General features: G+C 47.1%; 1 protein-coding gene across 5 annotated transcripts; it reads right to left on the bottom strand.

Moving 5' to 3' along the window:
• Positions 1-353: 353 nt before the first annotated feature.
• On the bottom strand, positions 354-20,332 carry LOC128342629 (zinc finger protein 3-like). Of its 5 annotated transcripts, none has more exons than XM_053290200.1 (6): positions 20,299-20,332; positions 13,394-13,576; positions 7,267-8,060; positions 5,827-5,938; positions 3,868-3,996; positions 354-3,410 (listed from the first exon to the last, which is right to left on the bottom strand). In XM_053290200.1, the coding sequence occupies exons 3-6, from the start codon at positions 7,972-7,974 to the stop codon at positions 2,425-2,427; spliced, it is 1,935 nt and encodes a 644-aa protein (XP_053146175.1). In that variant the 5' UTR covers positions 7,975-8,060; positions 13,394-13,576; positions 20,299-20,332; the 3' UTR covers positions 354-2,424. The 5 variants fall into 5 exon arrangements, with proteins under 5 accessions (XP_053146175.1, XP_053146174.1, XP_053146176.1 ...); XM_053290199.1 differs by lacking the exon at positions 20,299-20,332 and adding an exon at positions 19,894-19,990; XM_053290201.1 differs by lacking the exon at positions 20,299-20,332 and adding an exon at positions 19,708-19,879 and having other exon boundaries at positions 7,267-8,017.
• Positions 20,333-21,750: the final 1,418 nt, after the last annotated feature.

A 21,750-nucleotide genomic window follows, 5' to 3' on the forward strand; every position in this document is an offset into this window, starting at 1 on the left:
CCACACTGGTGTAGCCAATGTGACAACTCCCCACTGGCTACACTGTGTTTAAATACACAAGAGTGGGGGAACGCTTTCATGAACACTCTGAACAATTCTAAAGCTGGTTTCCTCTCAATAAATTGAAATCTCTGTCTTTAAACATGCTTCAGTGTTACTAGTCCTCAGGAAGATCAAACCTGAACTTAGTAAGGGGCCTTATGGACAGTGATTTCAAACAAGCAGTCGAGAACCACTTGAAGTCCCAATGTGAAGTCTCTTGGGCTTTCAGGAGATCTTCTCACTGGGAAGAGGAACTGCAAGAGAGAGAGAGAGTCCCAAACATCTACGACAGACTAAATAACACATCCTTTGGTGAAACTTTTAACATTTTATTGTTTACAAACCTTCAAGCAGGTGCATTTGCAATACAGAGGACAAGAGAAAGTCTGCTCCTTCCTTAACTAACAGGTGAAATCAAAAACATGTCAACTTATTAGAAAGCAAATAAAGAAATTATTAGTTGTTATTATTAATATGAATATTGATATATCACTTTTCAACAAAAAAGAAAGCTCTCAAAGCGGTCTACAGAGCAAGAGGAATAAGAAAATGGTGCCCTGTCCCAAAGCGGCTCACAGTCAAAAAAGGGGAGACACCAGCAACAGCCACTGGGAGAAATGCTGGGCTGGGCTGAATACGGACAGTTGCTCCCCTCCTGCGAAAGATAAAAGAGCCACCACTTTAGAAAGTGTCTCTTTGCCCAGTTCCAAGAGTAATCAACTCCTTACCCCCAAAGGGATATACAATCTAGAAAGAAACACAAGGGAGACACCAGTAGCAGTCAGTGGGAAGGATGAGATGCTGGGCTATAAACAGGGACAGTGGCTCTCCCCCTGCTAAAGATAAGAGAGCCGCCACTTTAAAAGATATCTCTTTGCCCAGGTAGGAGGGTCATTCATTCCCTGCCCAAGGGGCTCGTAATCTAGAAAGAGACACATGGGAGACACCAGGAGGGAAGCTGTACTGGGCTGAATAGGGTCAGTTGCTCTCCCCCACTAAGCAGACCACTTTGAAATGTGCCTCTTTACCCCATTAGCAGGGGTTTATTTAGCTAGTGACCATACCTTTTCTATGAGAAACCATGTATTCTCAGAAGCAGCAACAGAATACCATCTGAGAATTTTTCAAACATTTGTCCTTCCCCTCGGTGTCTCTTCTGCTTTGATTTCACACCCCTACAGGCACTTGTATGGTCCCCCAGTTCTTTGATCAGGTCTGGCTTCATCACAAATTCACTACAATACAAGCATCTATACAGGTTTCCTGCTGCATGGATTCTTTGCTAGCTAATATACCATCCGTGATACCATATTTACCCAAATAGAAGACGACCCTGAGAAGCCCTCTTTAAAAATAAATCTTAAATACAGGTGTTACCTGTATTTACCCAAAAGGAAGAGGCCTCTTAATTTAAGACAACCCTGATTTCTAACATCGAAGAACTTGCAAAAAACCTAAAGGCAGTTCACACAACTGGGTAGGAGATGTGTCTTAACCCGTTTTGGAAGTAGGGCGAACTTCTGTTTTGCAATTGTGTGTTAGATAAAAACAAGGCTAGGAGGCTGGGAGTGTGATCATCTGGAGAGGATGGACATGTACTACCCCAGTGGTTCCAACCAGCATTCCTCCAGTTGTTGCTGAACATTAAATTGTAGCTGGGGATGCTGGGAGTTGTAGTTCAGCAACATCTGGAGGAACCCTGGTTGGGAATCTCTGCCCTACCCAGAACCTATCCCCGGCTTCCAAACAAGACATAGGAACAGAGGAAGTTGCCTCATACCGAGTCAGACCATTGGTCCATCTAGCTCAGTATTGTCTACAGAGATTGGCAGCAGCTTCTCCAAGGCTGCAGACAGGAGTCTCTCTCAGCTCTATCTTGGAAAAGCTGCCAGGGAGGGAACTTGGGAGCGGCCCCATCCCCTAAGGGGAATATCTTATAGTGCTCACATGTAGTCCCCCATTCAAAAGTAAACCAGGGTAGACCCTGCTTAGCAAGGGGGACAATTCATGCTTGGAACCACAAGACCAGCTCTCCTACCCAGCTGGGGCTTGACAGAAGATCAAGCTCCTCACCAGATACTTGAAAGCCTGGAAAGAACGGAAAAAACCAAAGGTTTCTCCCCCTTTCCCCCCAGGCCATCACATCTCGACTCCTCATCACCTGACTTGTTTGTATCAAACAATGATCACAAAACAGGAGCGCACCCAGCGCCTGAAACTGGGTAAGACTCATCTCCTGCCCAGTTGATGGTCCTGTGAACTGCCCTCCCGTCTCGCATTCGGGTAAACAGGGTAGTTCTTCTGTCCATGGGCAAAGCTTTCTTTGTATGATTTATCTATCCCGTAGGCAAATGCCTGCATAAAGTCCTTTCCACACTCCAATTATTTACAGCGTTTCACCTCGGGGCAAGTTCTGTGATGCGAAGTGAGGTTTGACTTGCTGCTGAAGCTCTTCCCGCACCTCAAGCATTGATAGGGCTTCTCTCCTGTGTGGATTCTTTGATGCGAAGTGAGGTTGGAGCCCTGGCTGAAGCACTTGCCACACTCTAGGCACTGATAGGGTTTCTCCCCCGTGTGGATTCTTTGATGCAGAACGAGATGGTCTCCCCGCCTAAAGGTCTTGCCGCACTCCAGGCACACGTACGGCTTCACGTCGGTGTGCGTGCGCTGATGCTCAATAAAGCAGGCGCTTGAGCTGAAGCTCTTGCGACACTCAGAGCATCTGTAGGGCTTTTCGCCTCCATGGATTCTCTGATGCGAAATAAGGGCCGATTTGCTGCTGAACCTCTTGTCACACTCCAGGCATCTGTAGGGCTTCTCCCCCGTGTGGATCCTCCGGTGCAAAGTGAACTGGGTGCTTGTGCGGAAGCTCTTGCCACACTCCACGCAGTGGTAAGGTTTCTCCCCCGTGTGTGTTCTCTGGTGCAAAGTAAGGTGGTCTCTTCGATTGAAACTTCTCCCACACTCCAGACACACATATGGTTTCAGACCTCTGTGCATCCTCTGATGTTCAAAAAAGGGTGTCCTCCAACTGAAGCTCTTCCCGCACTCCAAGCACTGATAAGGTTTTTCTCCTGTGTGGACTCTCTGATGTTTCCTTAGCCCTGCTGTAGATGCAAAGCCTTTCCCACACCCTTGGCACTTTCTCTTTGCCTTCTGTATTTTCTGTTGGCCTGGAATTTCATGACAACTTTTGACCTGGCAAACAACCGATCCATTCCCCCCGTTCTCCTTTGCTTCTGCTGTTTTTTCCTGCTGTGCCTTGGGTCCATTTGGATTCCTGGTGTCCTCCTCCACTTGTGGATCGTCAGTTCTTTCTGCAGAAATCTCACAGGGTTCTGCCTCATCCTCACGCTCACACACAAACCCTGCAGGCACAAAGGGCAATTGTTCATTTGACCATTAAATTTGAAATAATAATAAGGGCGAGAGAAGCTGATAGGCCTAGGAAAGAACAACTGGGGGGATTTCCCGTTTTCCATGGTTCAGTATGAATTTGAACCGACCCGCTGGTCTGCGAACCGGTTCGCCAGTTCGAGCGGCTACGAGTGTAACACATTGCTTGTAATACAAGGGATAAAAGTTAGGGTGGCTGGTGAGGGCAGGCGGCGCTGTTGGTGGGTGCAAGAGCGAGGGAGTGTTGGCATGAGCGGAGGACATGTGAGTGCTGGGCCCTTTTTTAGACTGTGAGCTGTTTGGGGACAGGAAGCCATTTTATTTATTGATTTACTTATTTATTTTTATTTATCTATGTAAACCACTTTGGGAACTTTTGTTGAAAAGCGGTATATAAATATTTGTCGAATCGTATCGTATCGTACTCACTCTCAGCCAGCTCCGTCAGGATGGAAATATTCTCTCGGAATCCTCCTAGTGAACTTTCCAATGCTTCTTCTGAAGGAAGGCCTTCCAGCAGGAAGTTCTCCACTACGGTTTCTCTTATGCTTTCAGTTTCTATGGGAGAGAAAAAGAGGATCCTTGTTCCAAGTAGAGAAGAAATCTTGGAGGGAAGAAAAGGACGTAAAAAGGAATACAAGGAGCTCAAGACAAAGGGCTGGTTTAGTTGACCTAACAAACTGTGGTTTGCTGGATCAGCCTAAACCCATGCACCTCTCCCTTACCTGCTCTGCTTGCACACTGCAGACAGGTGTCATTGTGAACATTAACTAGGCAGGACAAACAGCTTTGGGAGCTGTGTGCACCCCTGATTTTTGGTCGAGTGTGAGTTCAAAGCTAGGTTGGAGGCAGGGAAAGTGATCCTATAAATATCCATCATATTCGTATTATGTGGGAGCCTATTATGCACAGGCTCCGAGGGCTTTTCTTCCCGCCTTGGCCAATGCTGTCGGGGCAATGCCAAAGTTCTTTAGTTTTTATAGTTCTCTGCTTTAAAAATAACTTTTCATCAGAATTGTTTTTTTTTTAATTGTAGTTTTAAATGCAGCTTTAGCCTGATCTCTAAACTTGTTTAACTTAAATTGGGTTAACTCTATCTATATTATTAATTCACCTTGTGTCTTAGAATGTGTGTCCCAGTGCCCAGCTGACTGGCTCTGCAGCGGAGGCACCTGATTGGCTGAGGCACATCCAGGAGGGAAGTGGCGGGCCCAGCCGGCTACAGAGGCAAGTGGTGGCAGGCCCGACCCAGCCGCGGAGAGAAGCGGTGGCAGCAGCAGCGGGCCTGGCCATGGAGGCCAGGCGGTGGGCCAAGCCACGGAGTTGGGCCATGGGAGAAGGGAAGGCAAGAGAGGGCAGGGAGGGAAGGAGGGCAAGAGAGTGGGGCGGGAGGGAGGGGAGAACAGCCGGCCCCAAAGAGCACACAGATGCTCTGTGCGGGTCGGCTAGTTAGTCTTATTTTACATTCTTTGTTTTTATTAATGTTCTGAGCTGCCCCAAGCAGCAGTGTTCTGGAGGGGTGGAGTATACATATTTTAAATAATTAATAAATTAGTAATACAATGCCAAGAACAAACAGGTAAGCCTTTCTTCCTAGGGTAAAAGCTCTAGGTCCCTGCTTCTTTGGGTCCTTTCCCCTGCCCTTCTGGGTCTGATTCAACCATGTAATTCTTACCTTCGGAGAGAATATTAGGACCCCCGGACTCCAGCCTGGAGAAGACCACTCGGAGGACCTCCGGGAGCCTAAACCCCCAGGCCGCAAAGAAATCTCCTGGATCACACAGACCCTGAGCAGCCATCAGCTGTGGCCACTCCTGAGACCCAGTGCCCGCCCCCACCAAAAAAATGGCTCCTGTCCCCTCCCTAGAATGCCCTCCACTGCTCCTGGGACCCCAGAAGTGGAGGCAATGCTGGGCTAGTGCCTGCAAACTCCAACACGGGAGGCAAAATGTTTCCCTCCCAATGTTCGGGCTTCCATCCTAATGGGCCTCTTCAGGAAGAGGGTTAGGCCGACTGAGGCACCTGCTTGGAATCAAGGCCAGCCTGAGCTCCAGGGAGAAGGGGGGATGTCCTGGCTTCGACATCCCCACTTTATTTGCAGCCAGCCTTTGCTGGATCGACAGCCATTTCTTTGCTGCTGCCTTACTAGATCGGGGTAGCAACATGAACTTGCTGGGTGGTCTTTAGTAAACCATTCTTGCCTCCCCCCACCTACAATTCGGGGATAAATTTATAGGGCTGCTCAACTTCGGCCCTCCTGCAGATGTTGGCCTACAATTCCCATAATCCCTGACTATCTGCCACTGTGGCTGGGGATGATGGGAGTTGTAGTTCAAAAACAGAGGGAGGGCCTAAGTTGAGCAGGTCTGGATAACACGAGGGACTCACCATTTCCTTCTTCACCCTCCTGCTTGGGCTCCCCACGCAGCCACCTCCTCCTGGAGTCACGCTCTGGCGTCTGCTCTTCCTCAGAGGGTGGGGCAGCCGATAATGGCAGGGCCTGGAATGGCAAGGAAGAGGGCTTTCCTTCAGCACGGAGGGACAGGGCTGCTGGGGGAGCAACAGGGAATGGGACAGCGAGAAGGAAGAGCCTGGCTGTCTCCCCGCCACTGCCTCAGTACTACACTGAAGGGCAGCAGCTCTCCAGAGTTTCAGCCCAGACAGAAATCTACACTGACGGGCAGCAGCTCGTCAGGGTTTAAGCCCAAGCACAGGTCTACACTGACTGGCAGTAGCTTTGCAGGCTTTCAGGCAGGAGTCTACACTGACTGGCAGCAGCTCTCCTCTTGAGAGGAGAGCTGGTCTTGTGGTAGCAAGCATGACGTGTCCCCTTAGCTAAGCAGGGTCCGCCCTGCTTACAAATGAATGGGAGACTAGAAGTGTGAGCTCTGTAAGATATTCCCCTTGGGGGATGAACCCACCACTCTGGGAAGAGCATTTGAAGGTTCCAAGTTCCCTCCCTGGCAACATCTCCAAGATAAGGCTGAGAGAGATTCCTGCCTGCAACCTTGGAGAAGCCACTGCCAGTCTGTGAAGACAGTACTGAGCTAGATAGACCAATGGTCTGACTCAGTATATGGCAGCTTCCTATGTTCCTATGTTCCTCTGCAGGGGTTCAGCCCAGGCATTGGTCTACACCAGGCCTGCTCAACTTAGGCCCCCCAGCTGTTTTTGGACTACAACTCCCATAATCCCCAGCCACTGTAGCCAATAGCCAGGGATTATGGGAGTTGTAGGCCAACATCTGCAGGAGGGCCGAAGTTGAGCAGGCCTGGTCTACACTGACTGGCAGTACCTTTGCAGAGATTCAGATATGAGTCTACACTGACTGGCAGCAACTCTGTAGGGGTTCAGGCAGGAGTATACACTGAGCGGCAGCAGCTCTGCAAGGATTCAGCCCAGACAGGGGTCTATACTGACTGGCATCAACGCTTCAGAGTTTCAGGCAGGAGTGTACACTGACTGGCATCAGCAATCCAGGATTTCATGGAAGAGATTTCCTCAACCCTAAGCAGAGCTCGAACCTGGAATGTTCTGCCTGTGTTCTACCACTCATGCTCCTAATGAATGTCTTGCCTTATACTGAATCGGAGCCTTGGTCCATCTAGCTCAGTGTGGTCTACACTAAGTGGCAGCAACTATTCAGCATGGTTCACTCCCAGGCATCTCAAGGCAAAGCTAGGGAGACTCCTGCCTGAAACTCTGGAGAACCACTACCAGTCACTGTGGTGTAGTAGACAATACTGAAACAGATGGACCAAAGGCCTGACTCAGTCGAGGGCTGCTTCCTCGGTCCCACACAGGAACAACATTGTGAACCAGTCTCACCTGGTTTTCCTGTCTCTCGGCCGTTCGCTGTCTCAGTAGGAAATCTTCAGCCAGGGTTACTGCCTGGGGACAGGTCTCTGGGCCATGTTCCCTCACCCAGCTCTGGATCTCCGGGGGCAGGATGGCCAGGAATTGCTCCAGGATCAACAGCTCCAGGATCTGCTCCTTGGAGTGTCTCTCAACCTTCAGCCACCCATGGCAAAGCTCTTGCAGTCTCCTGTAAGCCCCTCTGGGCCCCTCAGCCTCTTGGTAGCAGAAACGCCTGAAGTGTTGACGTTGCTTCTCCCTTCTCATGGTGTCTCCTCGCAAGATGGCTGCCTTCACCTTCCCATAATCCTCTCTGTCTTCAGCATCCAGCCTGCTAAAGGCCTGCTCCGCTTCTCCACTGAGGGCTGGCAGGAGTCGTGTTGCCCACACTTCTCTGGGCCACTGACAGGCTTCGGCCACTTGCTCAAAGGAGGCCAGGAAAGTGGTAGCATCATTCCATGGGGCAGGTTCCTCTGGGAACTGCGGGGTTCCGCAGCCTGCTTGAGGTGATTCCAGGAACTCCTGCCATCGTGGGTCCCAGTGAGGAAGTGTCCCCTCACCTGTTTCCTGTTTAACCTCTTCCCCAATACTCTCAACTTGGATAAGATGAGGGAGTTTTCCTGTTCTGCTTGATCCCTCCCCTAAGGTAAGGGCGATGGGGTCTTGCTCCTCCATTTTCATTGTTGTGTGACCTCAAAAAGATAACACGGCAGCACCAAGAACTCTAGAAGAAATGACAATGATGTAACTGGTGCGATGTGCTTTTCCTTGGGGAACAGAGGGGAAAAGAACAAACACAAGTAAATAGCCAACCTATTCCTGTTGGTGTTGTTATTTAGTTATATACTGATTTTCAACAACAACAAAAGTTCTTGCAGCTCTCTTGTGTCCCTGCTTGGAGCTATCTGAGATTCCTGACCAGTGTTCCTGATAACAAGGATACCTAGATGTTGTTGACTCCAACTCCTGTAATCTTCAACCAAAGGCCTTTACAGCTGGGGATGCTTCTGATTATCACCTGCAGATGGAGGTATCTCCATTTCTTGCCTGTGGGCCTCCCAGAGGCATCTTGTGGGGCACTGTGGAAAACAGAATGCTGGATTCAGTAGGCCTTGGGCCTAATCTAGCAAGACTGTTCTTAGCAATATCTGGGAATCCCTGTTACAGGGAACACCATTCGTGACTCCTTGCAGCTAGCTGAGCTCTGTGCCCCCTAGCCACACACACCCCCAACCCTGCATGGGCCAGATCCCTGAGGCTCCAGATCTCTGCCTCTAAGTAGAGAACCTGGGGTTCAGTCTGGAAGATACTTCCTCCATCTAAGGTCCAGTTGAATGTGCAGGAAGGGACCTTCTCAGTGGTAGCCCCTGCCCTATGGAATCCTCTCCCACAAAAGCTTGGGTTGGCACCCACCCCAATGGTGTTCCTGTGCCAGTTAAAGACTTTGTTATTTCATCAAGCCGTTCCACACCTCTCTTGATTTTGGACCTACTTCAGCTCTCCTGCAGATGTTGGACTACAACTCCCATCAGTCCTGACTACTAGTCACAGTGGCTGTGGATGATGGCAGTTGTAGTCCAACAACAACAGCTGGAGGGCTGAAGTTGTGCAACCCTACTTTAAATGCTCTCTTGGTGTTCATTTCTCCATCTGGCATGTTGGGTGTTTGCTTTTGGGTTTTTTTACATGTTATCATCAACTTAACATTTTCATGGTTGTTTTAAAAGTAAGCTGCCTTAAATCTGTGTGGAGAAAAGCAGGGCAGAAATCTTCAAAATTAAAAAAAAACAAATAAATGTGCAAAAAACATGCACATCATGTGTGCATTTGAACTTGTGTTTTTTCCATAGGTTATGTGAGTTGAACATAACATATGAACGGTGCTATTGGTTCTGTCTGAAATTCTGTGACCATTCAGGAAATAGTTTAGCAATATACCCAACTATGGATAATTCCATTAAATATCAGTCACCATTAATTAAGTGCAGTAGCAAAAAACAACAACCCACAGGGCAACTGTGCAAATTGAGGAGGTGGAATGATTAACAGCATTTTTATTATGCGGTGGTTTACATTAAAACAACACAGATTAAAACAAAATTAAAATGTTAAAACATTAAAATCATTTAAAATTTAACACAATGTTAAAAACTGTAAGTCTAATGAAAAGCCTGGGTGAACAAATGTTTCTTAACTGCCTTTTCAAAGTTGTCAGAGATGGGGAGGCTCTTATTTCCACAAGGAGCACATCCCAAAGCCTCAGGGCAGCGACGGAAAAGGCCCCCTCCCTGAGTAGCCACCAGGTCAGGCGCGTAACAACGATCGGGCAAGGGGAGACAGTTGTCTGGGGGCCCCACTGCCTGGAGGGGCCCTCCAGAGGCACCTCACGTGACTCCCCATTGCCCCCTGCCCAGCCCCAAGGCCCCTCAGCCACTTGCCCTGTTCGCTGTCTCTCCAGCTTGTTCTCTTGGCCGGCAATCCAGGCAGCAGACAAGCTGCAAAGAGCTCCTTTTCTCCCGCCTCTCAGCTGATCGGCGGGTGGGCGGGGCTTCCACGGAGGCCTCCCTGTAGGCCTCTGTGAAGCCTGAACTCCAGTAGGGCCCAAGCCAGTCAGGAAGGAGGAGGCAGCCAGAGTGGCCACCACTGGTCTCTGCAGCAGAAGACCCCTTGCTGCCAGGTAGAGTGTGAACTCCTTTTTGTTGTTACCTTCCCTGCCCCGGAAAAATAGGCATCTGCTTGCCATAGGGCTTTGATTGGGGGGGGGGGAGGGACTGAGAAATATTTATTTTTAAACAGCTTGGAAAATTTGCTGGCTTAAAAAAACTATCCAAAAAGTCCTATAAGTGGCTTGTTTCATGGCAGAAAATTACAAAAACTTCTGGAAGAAACAGTATTATATTTATTTTATTTATTCATTCATTCATTTATAAATGCACTTATGTTCCAAGTTGTTTTGCAACCCAGAAGGTCTGAGTGAGAACTGTGAAGCATGTCTTGTGCTTTTATTTTATTTTATTTTTCTTGTGTGTGAACTGCTCCCCAATAACTTGCAGGGACTTCAGGGTAAATCTGGCCAACATGTGAATGCAGCACCTCCGTTCCAGAGGAGAGGTGTGTAAAAGGGCTTTAAAAGCCTCCTGTGAAAAACCTCCTGGAATCAAACTTGACTGAATTTGTTCAGAATTCTGAGAAAACAAACATAGGCTCACCCTGCATGGTTGAAAGTCTCCTTTGCTAATCTGCAGCGAGGGGCCCATTTTAATCATTCATCTTTCTAGTGTGTTCTAGGCATTAAAAGTAAAACAAATGTATAGTACTCAATGTATATCACTATATATTGTGACGTGTGTGTGTGTGTATTCAGTGAAATGTATTTCCAGGCAGCATACTTATTTTGGAATATCAGACTTAAATCCTTGGGGGCCTGGGGTGTGCGGAGGCCCTGGACTTTGAGTGGGGGGGGCCCATTTTAAAATCTCGTCTCTGGGCCCACTCCAACCTTGCTACGCCCCTGCACCAGGTGAGCTAATGGTAACTGCCGACATTTATTTGCTAGGCTTCCTCTGAGGAGCCCAGAGTGGTGTACATGGTTATGTTTATCCTCACAGCAACCCTGTGAGGTAGGTTAGGTTGAGAGATAAGAGTCATCAGGTTTGTCAGAGTCATCCGGTGAGTTTAATGGCTGAACAGGGATTTGAACTTGGGTCTCCCCAGTCCTAGTCCAGCCTTCTTGGGAATAACTGGTATTAGAGTTTTGGAACTCTAATTAGTGGCCAGGCAAGCCACTATTTTCTCTGCCTTCATCAAAGGTATAATATTTCTATGATGTTCCAAGGAGCAGAGTCCGTCCCCCACTTCAATCAGGAGAAAAGGCAGAAGACTTAGGGGACAAGACTGAACATAAGAACAGCCCTGCTAGATCAGGTCCAAGGCCCATCTAGTCCAGGATCTTGTTTCGCACAGTGGCCCACCAGATGCCGCTGGAAGCCACAGGCAGGAGTTGAGAGCATGCCCTCTCTCCTGCAGTTACTCCCCTGCAACTGGTACTGGCATCCTGCCTTTGAGGCTGGAGGTGGTCCACAGCCCTCCGACTAGAAGCCGTTGATAGACCTCTCCTCCATGAAGTTATCCAATCCCTTCTTAAAGCCATCCAGGTTGTTGGCTGTCACCATATCTTGTGGCAGAGAATTCCACAAGTGAATTATGCGTTGTGTGAAAAAGTACTTCCGTCTGTTGGTCCTAGATTTCCCGGCAATCAATTTCATGGGATGACCCCTGGTTCTAGTGTTATGGGAGAGGGAGAAGAATTTCTCTCTATCCACTTTCTCCACACCATGCATGATTTTATAGACCTCTATCATGTCTCCCCGCAGTTGTCTTTTTTCTAAACTAAAAAGCCCCAGGTGTTGTAGTCTTGCCTCATAAGAAAGGTGCTCTAGACCCCTGATCAGCTTGGTTGCCCTCTTCTGCACCTTTTCCAGTTCTACAATGTCCTTTTTTAGATGTGACCACCAGAATTGTATGCATTACTCCAAGTGTGGTCGCATCATAGTTTTGTATAAGGGCATTATAATATCAGCTGTTTTATTTTCAATCCCCTTCCTAATGATCCCCAGCATGGAATTGGTCTTTTTCACAGCTGCTGCACATTGAGTCGACACTTTCAACGACCTGTCCACTACAACCCCAAGATCCCTCTCCTGGTCAGTCACCGACAACTCAGATCCCATCAGCATATACTTGAAGTCGGGGTTCTTCGTCCCAATGTATATCACTTTACACTTGCCAACATTGAACTGCATTTGCCACTTTGTCACCCACTCCCCCAGTTTGGAGAGATCTTTTTGGAGCTGCTCACAATCAGTTTTGGATTTCTCTACCCGAAAGAGTTTGGTATCATCTGCAAATTTGGCCAACTCACTAATTCCTCGCTGCTTACTGGGAAGTTCCCACAATCCTGGACACACACACAAACACCCGGCTTTGCCAGAACCCGCTACACCAAGAGAACCTAGGAGTTGAATCTAGTGATGTGCCAGGACTGGTCTGGAGGCCATTCTGAATCTAGTGAGGTGCCCGGACCGGTCCGGAGGCCTCCGGACCAGTCCGGACAGGGGCAGTTCGGAGTTCTGATGGATTGGGGTGGGGGCTTCCTTTAAGAGCTTTCCCCCTTCCGGTGTGCATATTCTCGTTAGTTATTGGGGCAGCAGGATATCTCCTTGCCGCCCCTTTCCCCGCTTGGCTGCAAAAGGCTTCAAGAAGCCTTTTGCGTGTGCGCACATCACGCACACTTCATGTCTCCGTGACGTGCGCGCATGTGTGGCCGCGCACGTCGCAGAGATGTGAAGCGCGTGTGCATGTGCAAAAGGCTTCTTGAAGCCTTTTGCAGCCAAGCGCGGAAAGGGGCGGCAGGGAGGTATCCTGCTGTCCTGATTAGTAACAAGAATACACGCTCCGGAGGGGGGAAAGCGGTGGGAGGGGTAAGTAAACCCTCCCCTGCCCTTAAAGGAACCGTTCCACCCCAGTACCGGACCGCAGCTCCGCGGTTCCGTGCACACCCCTAATTGAATCCAGTGCCCCTGCATGGTCCAAAAATAGGGCTTTGCCTTCTTCCTTCAACTTGGGAGACTCGAGTCCACCCAGCGCTCCTAGAGGCATGTCTGAAAAATGGCACAAGGTTCCTTCTAGAGAAAGGACGGGGACCAGTGTTGCCTGTAACAGGGATTCTCAGATGTTGTTGACTACAACTCCCATAGGCCCACAGTGTTCCCTCTCATTTTTTTCATCTGTGAGCAGAATGAGTTTTGTTCTGGGCAGCAGTATCAAGGCAGTGTGAGCACACCTGCATTCAGAATGGAGCCTTCCTGATTCAACTTGAGTGGGGTCTAAAATTAACTGAGCAGACATTTAAAAAAATTGTGCGTGCACACCTTAGAGGGAACACTGAATTCCAGCCAAATGCCATTGTAGCTGGGGGATGCTGGGAGCTGTAGTCAACAACTGGCAATTCCTGTCACTAGTGGGGGCAAGCACTCTAACCAGCCAGCAATCTAGATAACCCCCCAGTAAACTACAGATCTTTGCTGGAGCAACATCTTACCTGCTCTGGTGTTAGGATCCAGCTCAGTCTCTCCTGCCTCCCCTCGGAGCTGTTTGAGGTTCTGAGCCCTTTGCCTAACTCCTGTTTTCTCTCCGAGTTGTCCAAGGGCTAGATCGCCCACCGAGACTTTTGCCTTCACTCAGACCTGCTTCAGCTGGAATGTGGCTCCATCAAAGTCTCTGCCTGGAACAGGATAGATTACCAGTGAGACACTGAAGCATTCACTCATCCCAGTGAGACAATGAAGCACAATACTCTACAATGATACAGAAACGCATACGAGTGGTGTTCAAAAAGTGCGTATTCTGACATATATGAACAACTCAGATCTGTGTGTTCTAATGTTTATTTTTCGGTGTCATCCCCCTTGACTGCAATACACTTGTTCCACCTGTGCCTCCATCCCTCTGGAAAAAAAATCTTTGTCCCAGTCGTCCAGCCATAAATCAATAGCCATCATGACCTCAGAATCCCATGAACATTTCATCCCATGAAGGTGTCCCTTCATTCTTTGAAGCACATAAAAATCACTAGGGGCAAGGTCTGGGGAATAGGGAGAGTGTTCAAGCTGTTCAAATCCTGCATTACGAATGGAAGCCATTGCAACGTGGGAGGTGTGGCTTGGTGCGTTGTCTTGAAGGAAGAGCACACTTCATCGCAACTTCCCGCACCTCTTCTGCTTGATTGCCACTCAAAGTTGACCAATTAGGTTGGCATAGTAATTGCCGGTAATCATGGTGCCATGGTCCAGATAGTCAACCATGAGACACCCTCAACATTCCAAAAAATGGAAGCCATCACTTTGCCTGCTGATGCCACAGTACAGAACTTGGAGGGGGGGGCTGGCAATTTAAGCTTCCACACCACGCTTTGCTTTTTGGTCTCAGGATCAAAGTGATGGACCCACGTTTCATCCATCATCACGATCTGGACCCAAAAGTTTGTTGGATCATGATGCTGTTGAGGGGTGAGAAGAGAAACATTAAAGTCCTCACACAGCAGAGTATGCTCTGGTAGGAAAGAAGTTAGCCCAAGATATTATCTGGAGACATCAGGTTGAGTTAAAAAACAAAAACAAATAAAGATTGAACAACATACCCAAACAGGCACTAGCCTTCAACAACTGAACAGTTCTGACTCTTAACTAGAGTTGCCATGCCCCCCCCCGAAGTCTGAGTTTCACCCTGATTTTAAGCATCTCACTCAGATTGCTCAGCCCACTAGGATTCGCCCAGATTGCAGCTTTCATTAATTTTTTTTTAAGCTAAGCTCTAGCCCTTGTAGAAGCGGAGTTATGGAGCAAAACGTGCAGTCACTATCCGGCTCAAAAATTATTTTCAAGCCAATTTACATAATATGCAAATTAGGCACCCAGATCTGGAAAGCCAGAATATGGCAACCCTTAACTGAACACCTTAAGTGGCACAGTGGGGAAATGCTTGACTAACAAGCAGAAGGTTGCCAGTTCAAATCCCTGCTGCATGAATGAACTTATCTTTAATGGGAAGAATTTCAGTTGTGAAGATGAATGTTTTACCTAAAATGTTGTTTCTCTTTCAGACTGTTCCTATAATTAGTACATTAACCTGTTTCAAGCAATGGCAAAAGGATATAACTAAATTTGTTTTGCAAGGGAAAAGACCGAGAATTAAATTTAAAAATTTAATGGATGCTAAAGAAAGAGGTGGTCTTACTCTGCCTGATTTAAGGCTGTATTTTGATGCTGTTTGTTTGACATGGTTGAAGGAATGGATAACATTAAGAAATCCCAGAATACTTGATTTGGAAGAATTCAATAGAAGGTTTGGCTGGCATTCATATTTGTGGTGTGATAAAAGCAATGTGCATAAATATTTTCTTAATCACCATGTAAGAAGGAGTCTGATGGGAGTATGGGCAAAATATAAAAAAATGGCTGGAGTGTAAAACTCCACTATGGGTATCTCCGATTGAAGCTTTGGCATGTAAAGAGACAAATATGCAATCTAAATGGGGTACTTATAGGGATTTGTTATATTTTCAAGAGAAGGGCTGTAAATTAAAAAAAATTAAATGAAGTACAAAATTTCCTTAGTAATTGGTTTCAGTATCATCAGCTAAATTAAATTTATAAAAAAGATCTTAAGGTTGGGTTTGTGGATCAAATGTCAAGATTTGAGAAGGAGCTGTGTGAAAATGATGCAAGATTAGTCTCTAAGATGTATAAGTTGTTGCTTTTGGAGGAGACAAGAGATGAAGTGGTCAAAACAACTATGATAAAATGGGCTCAAGATGTGGGTCATAATATAGATATGGCCTCTTGGGAAAAATTATGGAAAACTGATTTAAAGTTTACTGCATGTTATACTTTAAAAGAAAATTATTGTAAGATGATGTATAGGTGGTATCTGACACCGAAAAAATTAGTGTTAATGTATAAAAATGTTTCAAATAAATGTTGGAAATGTGGACAATGTGAGGGAACTTTTTTCCATATGTGGTGGTCATGCGGGAAGGCAAAGGCCTTTTGGGATATGATATACAATGAGCTGAAGAAAAATTTTAAAGTGACATTTCTTAAGAGGCCAGAATCTTTCCTGCTGGGAATAACAGAGAGTTCTCCAAAAGAAATTTAACCTTTTTTATGTATGCAACCACGGCAGCCAGAATAGTATATGTGCAAAAATGGAAAGACATTAAAATGCCCTCAAAAGACTGGTTGATAAAAATTTTGGAATATGCCGAGATGGCAAAGTTTACAGCACTTGTAAGAGACGAAAATTTGGAATGTTTTAAAGAAGATTGGGAACCATTTATGCTTTACTTAAAGAATTATTTTTCTAATATGGACTTCTCAGTAGGGTTTGAAATATAGTAATAATAGCAGGCTAGGTTGGGTAAAATCGAGTAGTATTGTGGAGTATGTATGTTTTGAATTATTATAGCAACGGTTTATATGTATAGTTCTTGTGAACCGTGCAGATAGGCAAGCGGGAAGTCAATATTTACCTATGTGTAGAATTCAATAAATGAATGCAGTTTGAATGTAAAAGCTATTGTAAAATCCAATAAAAATTTAAAATGGAAAAAAGAAAGAAAAGAAATCAACTTGACATCACACTTTACTTTACTCTTAACTGACCAAAAGAGACCTATTAACATAACTCCTGATGCCTCTAGTGGCCAGAAGAAGTTACTGCGGAGTTAAGAGCAATGTTTAGAATTCTAAATTCTAACAGATGCAACATGTCCATATTGGCTGATGACCATTTGATGGTCTGCAAGTAACATGCCTTTTGTTGCTCTTAGCTAAGAGGACAAGTCATGCTTGCTACCACAAGACCTGCTCTCCTCGTAGATGCCAGGATGCGGACGGGGAGAAATCAGTACTGTGTTAGCCTCCCCACTCAACAGTGGCTGATGTGATATCCTTGTTGAAGATGATAAAAAGCTGAAGATGAGCCAGCAGTGTGATACACAGGGGCATAGAGGCAACGGAGCAAGGAGGGACGAGCATCCCTAGGCCCAGTGGCACACCTACATAATTTTGGTGCCCGGACTGCCCCTACGGTGAGGCCCCGCCCTGCTGCTAGGCCCCCCTGCATTGGGGTTCCCAGTGCCTAACCTACTTCACAGGGTTGTTGTGAGGAGAAACCTATGTATGTAGTACACTGCTCTGGGCTCCTTGGAGGAAAAGCAGGATAGAAATGTAATAAATAAATAAATAAATAAATAAAATTCTGCACGCAAGCAAGCAGGTGCTCTTCCCAGAGCAGCCCCATCCCCTAAGGAGAATCTCTTACAGTGCTCACACATCAAGTCAACGAGGGCAGACCTTGCTTAGCAAAGGAGACAATTCACACTTTCTACCACAAGACCAGCTCTCCTGATATAAAAGGGAGAATAAGAAGCCCATTTACCCTCTCTTTTCACATCATCTGTCACTAAGTCTGGTAATTTTGTCAAGTGTCCCTTGCCTGGCTCATAAATGTTTGGACTGACTCCCAGATCCAAAAAAAATTTCTCAAGGCTACCTTGTGTTTATTTTTAGGTTGTTCTCTTTTGGGACAGGGAACCAACTTTTTCTATGTAAATTGCTTTCAGATTTATTTATTTTTTAAGCAGTATAAATATCTGTACAAATGTTTGTATCATAATTACTTTTACCACACTAGCATTTTGACAACATTCTCAGACCTCCCTTGCTTTTTCATATTCATAGAGTTTTCTTAGACCCCACCCCTGTGCTTGGTGCTGTACAATACATGGGGGTGAGTAAATATATCTTGTAGTAATCTTGCATTGGTTTTATACTGTTGTTAGTATTGTAAGCTGCAATGAGGCTACAGGAAGGTTCAGGGAATAAATGTTTTAGATCTCTCACATATCTATTTCTGAAAGAGCTGAAAATATTATGATCCATATGGACACATAACAAGCAATTGCAGGCACCAGCAGACTCAGGATGACCTGAAGATAGATCCATTTCACAAAAATTTGAAGGAAAAAAGACCTAAAGGGGCCAACTCTCTCCCAAAACTGCCCCCCATGTTAGTCAATGGAACTCAGAGTCCAGTTAACAGTCAAGCAGTTGGGGAAAGCTAATGGATCTCAGTGGCAAGCAGGGGAGAAGGCGGCTTGAACAACAAGTGTAGGAAGTATCTCAGCTTGAAGAATACTCCCTCAGGACTGTCACAACCTCTTCTGTTTCTGAAAGTTGTCAAAAACATTCACCATGCTCAGGCACAGGCTCATGGTAACACATGCACACGTGGGATATACTGTAACATTTTGTTGAGGCTCCATACTTGTAAAATTCAATCTGTATCCGACATATCCCTAAGGATTAGGACCAACAAAAGGAAGTACTTTTCCAAACAGCACATGATTAATCTATGGAATTATCTACCACAGGATGTGGTGATGGCCACTAGCTTGAACAAAATCCTGGAGAACAGGTCTATCAATGGCTATTAGTCTGGTGGCTACAGGCCGCCTCCAACCTCAAAGGCAAGATGCCTCCAAATACCAGTTGCAGGGGAGCAACAGCAGAAGAGAGGGCATGCCCTCACCTCAGCTCTTGCCTGTGGGTTTCTCAAGAGGCATCTGGTGGGCCATGGTGGGAAATAGGATGCTGGACTAGCTAGGGCTTAGGCCTGATCCAGCGAAGACTGCTCTTATGTTCTCAAAATGAGTGAGCAGAAGTCAGATGGGCAGCAGGAGAGCTGTGACAGCAAGATAGCTGCTTTTAAAATGAATCGCTAAGGGAAAAAATACAAAGCCACATCATGGTTAAAATTACAGAGACTGACATCCTGATTAAGTTACTCAAGAGAAATCTCATTGAATTTAATAGGACAAGTTAGTCACGGCCGAGTCATTGCCCTACTAATTTCAATGGAACATCCGTTGAGTAGTTTAGTCAGGATATCAGCCAGAGGTGGTAAAGGCTGGATTCCGTACATGAGGATTTTCCTCCGCCCCTACGTGCTAGGTGCTGTACAGTACTCGGGAGACAAATACAGCGGACTTTACAATCTACATTGCAAGGATGTAGGCAGGGATATTGGAGCAAAGAAATTGAAGAGATTGATTAAAGGGGCGGGGACTGAGTGGAAAGAGCAGCAGAAGAGCAGAGATTGTGGCAGCAAGGGAAGTATTGGCATTTAAAATAAACCACTAAGGAAAAACAATATACAGAGCCAGAATGGGTTGAAAACCAGATTCAGGGTCCCCTCGATGGGCTGAATGCAGTGAGAAGGAACCACATCTCGGGTGACTTCTTCCTAATGCCAAGGGGTCCTGGGGTTGCCAACCGTCCAGGAGTGGCCTGGGGTCTCCAGAGATTGGCAACCGTCTCCAGGGAACTCTGGAAAAGCAATCTGGAGACCTCTGTATGGCTGGATGTTGTGAAAAAGATTGGAGGGAGGGAGAATATTGGGGCGGGGAGGGGAGGTCTCCGGGAATCGCTTTGGAGAGAGTTGGCAGCCCCCTCATCTCCATCCATCCACATTCCCAGCAAAACCCTTTGGGGATGCTTGAATGGGCCTTTTAGGACCGTCTCCCTCCCCACTTGGGGGTCTCCTGCTTGCTGAGGAGCTGCTGCCAGGAGCCCTCAACGTCCTGGAGTGGAGCTTCAAGGAAGCAGCTCCCCCCACAACGCCCACCAGCCGCCTCCCTTCCTGCCTCCGACCCCGACGCGCTGCTCCTCCTCCCAGCCCCTCTGCCTCCCCACTTTCCTACAGTCCGGACCCGCCTCTTCTTGCGCCTCTCCTCTCTGCAAGTGCTGCTGCTGCTGCTGCTGCCCTCGGATCGCGCCCCCGCCCGCGACTCACCCGGCCCCTCCAGCCACACGCCTTCCTCCTGCCCCCAGCACAGATCAGCACCACGCGCTTGGAGAGCCCTTTCCCCAAACCTCTCTGGGGAGGCTAATTAGGCATGCATTTTCAAAAGGCAGATTCTGGGGGAGGAGCCAAGCCAGGAAGGGGTTGCCCCAGATCACGTCCTGCCCCCACCCCCACCTTGGATCAGGGTTGGGTCCTTGCTAGGAATCTCTAGCCCTTGCTGCTTAACCCTTTGTGCACCGCTCTCTCAGAAGAGAGGACTTGCTGAATATGCAGGTTCAGTCTGGTGTGAGTCGGTGGAGCGTGGCTAGCTGGCTGCTTGCTCGCTCTCCTGCATGCTCATCTCTAGGCCTGGGAGTCCCACCCCCCAGCTGTGCATTGATTTGCTGAAGGCATTTCAGTTTCAGGCTAGTTGCCTTACTTAAGGAATAAATAAACGCCATTGATGCTCAGCTGTTACGACTGCAGTCTTTATTTAGGCGAGCTGCCGCGTGCCGCCGCTCAAAGTCTCGTGGGAAATGTAGTTCGCCGCAGGAAGACACAGCCTGCCCTGAAGAAAGAGGGGGTTGGGAAGGAACTTACAGAAAGGATTGCCATTGCTGAAGATTCTTTCCTCGCCTTCCCCCGATATTTTTCATGAAAACCGCAGGATTGCTTTAGAGAGTCAGCTGGAGATGGATGCCGATATTCCAGGAGACTTCAGGCTAATCCTGGTTGGCATTGGCAACCCTACAGATAATAGCTGACCATTTCTGAATAAAATTACTTAATCACGGGAGCCCTACTGAAATAAATAGGACAAGTTAGTCATGACAAATTATGACTAACTGGTCCTTTTAATAACTTGTCATGACAGGTTATGACTAACTTGTCCCATTACTTTTGATGTGACTTCCACCGAGTTAATTAAATTAATTAATTAACCCATTGAGTTATTAGTTTAATACTAATAAATTAGTCATTACTAACTTGTCCAGTTAATTTCAGAGGGACTTCTGTTGAATAGTTTAGTCAGGATGTCAGCCAATCTTTTTATTTCATTTCTATATGAAAGAAACCAGGTCAGCTTTCTCCCCCTCCCCCTTTCAGGATTTTCACTTTTATCAGGAATCCCATTTTCGCTTTTATTTGGCAGGATTTCCCTATTGCACGGTTTCCCCTTGAATAGGATGCGGCAGAGCAGCTACCAAGCGTATCTATAAGCACCTGGAGTTACCCCATTTCTTTTTGGCTCTGCTCCTGTGCATTTTAAAAGCAATTCAACAGGTAGAAGCTCAACAAGGGAAGCCTTCCACACTGTACATCTGCATGCCAAGAAAAATGGCTTCCTCCATTTTTCTGCATAATAGAATCATAGAATTTTGGGGGCAGTCCAAGCACCAAAGTTACATTGGTGCACAACCGGGCCAATGGATACTTGTGTTCCCCCCCCCTTGCTCCGTGGCCACCATGCCCCTGTGTATCATGCTGCTGGCTCATCTTCAGCTTTTTAAGATCTACAACAAGGATATCACATCAACCACTGTTGAGTGGGAAGGCTTGCACAGTACTGATTTCTCCCCATCCACATCCTGGCATCTACCAAGATAGGGGTAGCAATATTATCCCTGGTGGAGCCAGGCTGAGTTGGTTGGAGAATCCACCCATGGCGAACTTGAGGCCAAGGCAAAATCCAGTGTGGCTTCACTACTTATCATATCAAGTCTGAGAACTAAAGTTGACAAGGCCAATATGGCTCCACCACAATCATTTGGGGACACTACAGGCAGGCTATTCAAGTGAATAGAGGAGTTGGAGGGCAGGTATAGAACAAGGCGCTCAGCCAGGAGCAGTCCTTTCATGTGGAGAGATTAATTGGTCACCTCAAGCATCAAGATGCCCACTACCCCCACAGGTGCCACCCATGGCCCACAACCATGGGACCAGCTCTTCGCCGCCGCCACTGCTCAGCAAAGAGATACTTCAAGACAGTCCTCTGCCTCCTGGCTGCCTTCTCCTCGTGCTCCTCCTTGCAAAGCTTGCATTCCTCCAGCC

This window comes from Hemicordylus capensis, chromosome 2, assembly GCF_027244095.1.
Source record: "Hemicordylus capensis ecotype Gifberg chromosome 2, rHemCap1.1.pri, whole genome shotgun sequence".
In the NCBI taxonomy this organism is placed as follows: Eukaryota; Metazoa; Chordata; class Lepidosauria; order Squamata; family Cordylidae; genus Hemicordylus; species Hemicordylus capensis.

Bases quoted from the DNA above. Each gene is read 5' to 3' on its own strand.
- LOC128342629 (XM_053290200.1), bottom strand. From the start codon at position 7,974: ATGAAAATGGAGGAGCAAGACCCCATCGCCCTTACCTTAGGGGAGGGA. The intron at 3,997-5,826 runs GTGAGTCCCTCG...TCTCTCCCATAG, and splicing joins GGAGGGTGAAGAAGGAAATG to AAACTGAAAGCATAAGAGAA. The intron at 3,411-3,867 runs GTGAGTACGATA...TTGTGCCTGCAG, and splicing joins CCTGACGGAGCTGGCTGAGA to GGTTTGTGTGTGAGCGTGAG.